General features: G+C 31.9%; 1 protein-coding gene and 2 non-coding genes across 3 annotated transcripts in view; all 3 read left to right on the forward strand.

Annotated features, from left to right (window-relative positions):
- LOC117113380 (juvenile hormone acid O-methyltransferase-like) overlaps positions 1-2079 on the forward strand; it is a 4178-nt gene extending 2099 nt beyond the window's left edge. The window contains exons 2-4 of the mRNA XM_033256687.1: positions 865-1187; positions 1299-1440; positions 1650-2079. Coding sequence (XP_033112578.1) covers positions 885-1187; positions 1299-1440; positions 1650-1816 — 612 coding nt within the window. The 5' untranslated portion in view covers positions 865-884 and the 3' untranslated portion in view covers positions 1817-2079. The remainder of the gene's footprint in view (positions 1-864; positions 1188-1298; positions 1441-1649) is intronic.
- Positions 2080-6089: 4010 nt separating this feature from the next.
- Trnas-aga lies at positions 6090-6162 on the forward strand. The gene has a single exon. It is a non-coding gene; the product is annotated as a tRNA-Ser (tRNA).
- A 177-nt stretch (positions 6163-6339) lies between these two features.
- Trnas-aga lies at positions 6340-6412 on the forward strand. The gene has a single exon. It is a non-coding gene; the product is annotated as a tRNA-Ser (tRNA).
- The last annotated feature ends 633 nt before the right edge of the window (positions 6413-7045 follow it).

Genomic DNA, 7045 nt, shown 5'->3' on the forward strand with positions numbered 1-7045 from the left:
ACTTTACCGTTAAGCAAGTTAATTTACCATTATTCTAGTAAAGTTAAGTCACTTAAGTGACTTAATTCCTTTATCTAGCTATAATTGAGTGGTTATCACGTCGAACTTTTAACTAGTTAAGTGGTTGTATATCTAGATAAAAGTTCGACGTGAACCATGCTAACGACACCAATTACAACGAATCATAATACTCAGTCTCTCTGTCGTTCTCCACTCCCCACATGGGATGATCATCACAATTTCAAGGCTGACCGCCTAACAGTGAGATATATTCATACGCCTCCCTAACCCCGATGGGCAGAAGTGCAAATTCAGTTCAGCATCAAATGTCAGTAGAATAGTCGAGAAAAATATGAAAAAATATGAAATGTTGGTGTGTATATAAAATGAATCGGTAATGTCTGTATTTACATACTCCTGTGTTCCTCCACTGAGAATAACACAGGAATCAATAATAATAATAATAATTGTAATTGAATAAATTTAATATATCGCTTCCTAATATGTCTACAACTCAAAACTGCTTTTTATTGCTGTCTTTTTACTGTATATATATATATATATATATGAGAAATAACTTTGGCCATGTTCGTCATAGTGAAGTATGTTTTAAACTTTAGCTAATGCAAAATTGAATTATTTTTATTCAACAACCGTATGCACATAGTCGAGCAAATCTTGGAGTTCCCCGGTCAATCCTGGGGATGACTATCATACTGGATTTCAGATTCAGCAACCATTTTCTTAACTTTGATTGTGGCTCCGAATGCCCTAAATTAACGCTCACATCTGAACAAACTAGATGTTATGTTAATGTTATATGACTTGTTCTTAGCTATTACAATTCTCTCTCTCTTCATCAAGGTATTGATATTTCAAAAGATATGATCGACGTTGCCAGACAAAAGTATCAACGCTCAAACTTGACGTATGAAGTTGCAGACGCTAAAAACTTCGCCGAAAATTTTCCCAAGTGGAATGGTACATTTGATAAAGTTGTTTCAGTCCATGCTTTACACTGGGTAGAGGATAAAGTTAGTGCAATGCGCAACATTTACGATTGCCTAACAATAGGCGGGGAGTGTTTTCTCTTGTTCTGTGGACCGTTGCATCAAATGCTAGGCCAAAACCAAGATGAACTTCCTTATTTTTTGAAACATCACAGTAAATGGAACAAATACCTTGAGGTTTGTAAATGATTTACTACAATTCTAAATACCTACTTAACATACTTAACTAATTAAACTAATTAACATGTGTTACTGTTTGTTAAAATCATAGTCCTATTTACTTTATAGGGTTACGTTCATAGAATGTACAATCAGTTCGACCTGGATGACACCCGGAAATTGTTGGAATCTGTAGGTTTTGAAGTGCTTAGTGGAACGTCAAATACGCCATGTGATAATCTCGAAATTTCAGGTCAAGATGAAATAAAAGGTATTATAACATTGCTCTAAGTTGCTGCTTTTTCTACGGCATAGATTGCTACAAATTTATTTAATTATTCAATATAGGTATATATTATACATAACAAACCCTTTTTACAGAATATATTTTTTCGAACGTCCAATACAAAAACTTAATATCGAAAGAAAATAAATTCAAGCAAATTCATGTTTTTTTGTTTTTGTTTTTTCTTTTTCTAGAATACCTGCGTACACTCCTTGGGCACCTAGTATATTTGCCAGGGCAGTATCACACAGAGTTTCTTCAAGATGCGAGCGACTGGTGTACACAAAACTTTGCAGTTAATCAACTAGGAAACATGTACTGTAAAGTGACAATAATTGTCGTTCATGCTATTAAAAATTGAAGCATTTATATTATGCAAGTCTCTCTCTAATTAAGGCACCCTCCATATAAATACAACTTTTTTTGTGGCTCTATGTTCAAAACCAAAGCTCATAAACACCGTTGAAATCCCTGTCACAAAAGTGGGCTTGGATGGACACCTGTAAGTAACTTTATTGCTTCTCTTTTATAACAGAGGCACAGCCGTAAAGACGTGCAACAATAACAAAATCAGTAAAAACTTAATTACTGTGATAAAATGTAGTAAGAAAATACTGCGGTAGAACGAAATATAAATAAAAAAAGGGTTTACAAAAATAGTAATAGAGATAAAAATAAATACTAATACTAATAATATAAGTAAGTTGGTTAATACATCACTTATACACACATACATATACACATACACACAAACATATATATACACATATATATATACACATATACATATATATATATATATACAGTATACATATACATTTATATATATATATATATATATGTATACACACACACATACACATGCTTACATATACATACATACATACATACACACACAATACATACATGCATAGACGCACACATATACACACACCCCTCCCACACACATATTCACACATACATACATACATGTACACATACATACACAAACACATACATATACATATATACATATAACAGAGTAAATATTGTAAATTAAATTATTCAATAACATTAAAACCAGACATATTAGTCTTGCAATAGAAAAGTATTATATATATCATTTCGTTCTTTCCATGCCATCGTTAAAAGTAATTTACAATAATTATCTAAAACTTTACTCGCAATAGTTTAATTAATAGGGTTTATATAATTTGTTGTTAAAATTTGATATTCGTAATGGATTTCTAAATCATCAAACAAAAGATGGTATTTAAGTTCAGGGGAGCTTGATGTGAATAATTCCTAAAATATATGTAAATCCTTTTTGTATAACTCCTCTTTAAGTTGGTCAAATATTAAAGTTCTAATGTTCTCTAATCTGGTACAATCAAATACAAAATGATTGATGGTTTCCTTTGTCACGCAGTCACATAATAAGCATAAGCCTACATTTTGAGTCGACCAGGATTCCTTTCTTCCTTCAAGAGGTAGTGAGTTAGAACGAGCTTTAAATTTTAAACTTGAAGCATGAAAGTTACACTTTTCTAATAAATACTTTTCCATTTTAGGTTCACTTTTGTATCTTATGTAATGTTTTAAGGATGATTTACTTAAATCATTGTTATACCAACTTATGTTATCTTTTTTAATATTTTTTTCTTTGAAGCCATTAAGCCATTTTGTACAATAGTCAATGTTAAAGAACATTTGTAGATCAAATTTATTTAAAATGTATTCAATATTTTGAAGCCATTTCCAACTCAGTTTTTCTTTAAGCGTAAAGAGAGCCCTAAATAATAATCTTGGCCAGCGGTGTTCTTCCATAATTTTAGTCTATAAAAGTAAGTTAATAATCTTTCTGATTGAATAGATTCAATTGTTTGCCAGCCAAGTTCACCATATAAGGCTTCCTTTGCGACATATCTGGGTGCTTTTAATAGGTATCTGGCCATTTGATATTGTAAATTTTCAATTTTGTCAATAGATGTTTTGTTATTGCAAAACCATATACTGCTTGCATAATTTATAGTTGGTATTCCAATCGCTTTCCAAAGAATATCCCCATAATATATTCTGTTAAAATCTTCCTGTCCATTAATAATAGATTTTATATACGATATTACTCTATTTCCCTTTTTAACTATTTCATCTATGTGACAGGTATCTTTTATTTTTCTAGATATAAACATTCCCAAATATTTATAATTATTAGCTTCATTAATGAAATTATTACCAATTGGCCATTTCCTATATATATTAAAGCGTTGCCCAGTTACAATGACATTGGACTTATCAAAATTAAAAATCATTTTCCATTTTGTAGCAAAATTATTTGCCGCATTCAAAAGTAATTCTAAATCTTGCTCACTATCTCCAATTAAAATAATATCGTCTGCCCAGAATAAACTGCCGATTTTTACATCAAAAATATTTATACCTAAACCTCTTTCCTTAATAATTTTATTGAGCTCATTAATGTATATGGTGAATAGAATTGGAGATAGTGGGCAACCTTGTTTTACACTTTCGTCAATATTAAAAACATCTGTTTCATGGTCACCAAATGAAACCTTTCCTTTTACATCATCTTTATATAAGTTTTTAATAATGTTCAATAGTTTACCTTTAATGCCTATATTGTTTAATGCATAAAAAGAGACCTTCTTTCCAAACGGTGTCAAAAGCCTTCCTAAAGTCCATAAAAGCAAGGTATGTTTTTTTATTTTCCGCTTGTCTACAAGCAATAATACTCTTAAGTATAAAAATGTGATCTTCACACCTTCTGTCTTTGCGGAATCCCCCTTGTACCTCTGATAGTAAATCATTTTCTTCAAGAAAGTTTGACACAGTTTGGGAGATAAGTTTATTATATACCTTTGAAACTGAAGAGTTTAGAGTTATACCCCTGTAGTTATTTAAATCTCTACAGTCACTTTTTTATATATTGGAATGATTTTTCCAATACTCTATTCATTGGGTATTGTTTCCAAGATTGATAATCTTTTAAATAATTTATATAAGGAAAATATAATTTCATCACTGCCATTTTCATTATTTCGTTTGTAATACAATCTAAACCAGGGCTCTTGTTAGTTTTACAGTTAAGTACAACATTTTTTATATCTTCACAGGAAAATATAAAGTCTTCTATTATAGGTGCATTTATGTTAATATTAGAGTTAGTACTAAATTATGAATCATTGTAACTAAAATTCTCACTAGTGTTACATGTATAATTGCTAATACTACTAAAGTAGGATTTCAATGTATTTCTAATTGTATTTTTATCTGATACAGTATTATTTGTGCCGGGAATAAAGATAGAATTAGTACAGTTAGTTTTAGTAAAAGGTTTTCCTTTTAATTCTGACCAGAAATCTTTGCATTGGGCCCCTCCTCTATTCATAATTTCAGAGCATTTATCTACTTTCTTTTGTAAGATCTTTTGTTTAATTAAGGCTTTGCATTGTTTACGTATCTCTTGATAATCTTTCCACAATGAGTCACATTCTTCTTGATTGTAAGACTCACTACCCTGTAATTTACAATATTGTCGATGTAATCTACAAGCATCCTTTCTCTTACCAATACAATATTCAATTTCTTCATCATACCATGTTTTGCATTTTCTATCGTTGTTTTTGTGACCTATCGAATTTTCAGCGGAAGCAATAACGTTGTTTTTCCAAAATTCCCATACTTCATTGGCATTTAAGGAAGAGGGATCCCAGTTTTTAAACTTGTATTCAATTTCTTTCTGAAATGGTGCCCAATCGGTGTCTTTATTTATGTTCCAAGTTATTTTATTAATAGTATTTTTTTCTTGCTTATTAATATTACTTTTTGTTTCTAATTTATTGTATACTAATTCTAATAACATCATGTTATGATCACTTCCAAGGTGATATATACACAATTCATCAATAATAAGTTCATTAGTGATGCTATATACACTTTGAGAAACTAGTATGAAATCCAGTATGTAATCTAATATTGTACTAGCGTTATATGACCTTTATTATTTGCTTCATTTTCGAGGTCGTCATGTATTCAATTCAATTCAATGTAACATTTATTTCTCTTTTTTCATATATGTACAGCTTTTAAAGAAGACAAATATCAATTTACATTGTTTTTTCATGTCGCGTCTATTTTTAAATCTTAGTATGTTGTCATTCACTGTAGGTTTTGATGTGTTAAATTGAATTGTGGTATGACTTTTATTCTCTGCTTCATTTTCGAGGTCGTCATGTATTCAATTCAATTCACGTAACTTTTATTTCTCTTTCTTCATAATGATACAGCTATTAAAGAAAAGATTAATATTAATTTACATTGTTCTTTCATGTCGCGTTTATTTTTAAATCTTAGTATGTTGTCATTTATTCACTGTAAGTTTTGATGTGTTAAATTGAATTACGATGCTTTTTAATGTCCTTTTAACTTCTAATTGTTATTATATAGTGCGTATCGATTTCTTGTAAATTTCTGTATTTTATATTGGGGACGTACTGAGTATTCGGTACGATATCACGTCAGGTAGGGCAAAACATCACTCCTATGATTATTTCCTGACGCAACTTCATATTTTTGTAGCACTTGCAGTATCCGCTGCTACTAGGGATCGGATTCATCACTCGTCACCAAACGCAAGCTCGGTGGTCTAGTGGTTAAGACATCAGGCTAGATACCTGGAGGTCGTGGGTTCGATTCCCACCCGAATCACTTGCGCATTTTTTTCGCTAGTATTTGGGGACGTACTGAGTATTCGGTACGATATCACGTCAGGTAGGGCAAAACATCACTCCTATGATTATTTCCTGACGCAACTTCATGTCTTTAAAGCACTTGCAGTACCCGCTGCTACTAGGGGATCGGATTCATCACTCGTCACCAAGCGGAAGCTCGGTGGTCTAGTGGTTAAGACATCAGGCTAGATACCTGGAGGTCGTGGGTTCGATTCCCACCCGAGTCACTTGTGAATTTTTTTCGCTAGTATTTGGGGACTTACGAGTATTCGGTACGATATCACGTCAGGTAGGGCAAAACATCACTCCTATGATTATTTCCTGACGCAACTTCATATCTTTATAGCACTTGCAGTACCCGCTGCTACTAGGGGATCGGATTCATCACTCGTCACCAAGCGCAAGCTCGGTGGTCTAGTGATTGAGACATCAAGCTAGATACCTTGAGGTCGTGGGTTCGATTCCCACCCGAATCACTTGCGAATTTGTTTCGCTAGTATTTGGGGACGTACTGAGTATTCGGTACGATATCACGTCAGGTAGGGCAAAGCATCACTTCTGTATTTGAAATATGTATATCGATCGCCTGTGAAAATTTGTAATGGATATTGTTTGTGCTTTATTAAATAAACTTGTTATCACTTTATTATCATTATTGTTATTATTATTATTATTATTATTATTATTATTATTATTATACATAAGTTGGCTAATTACAATAAACTACTTCATAATTATTTCACAGATAGCGTGTATGGGATATGATGTTAATAAAACATAGGACAGCATGTCACCTCCCTTTTTAGCCTATTTCGTTCGACATATGTACGTAGGCCTCTACATCATGCCTTTGTCAATAA

Source organism: Anneissia japonica, unplaced genomic scaffold (assembly GCF_011630105.1).
Source record: "Anneissia japonica isolate Jap-2015-1 unplaced genomic scaffold, ASM1163010v1 scaffold23495_len113985_cov154, whole genome shotgun sequence".
NCBI lineage: Eukaryota > Metazoa > Echinodermata > Crinoidea > Comatulida > Comatulidae > Anneissia > Anneissia japonica.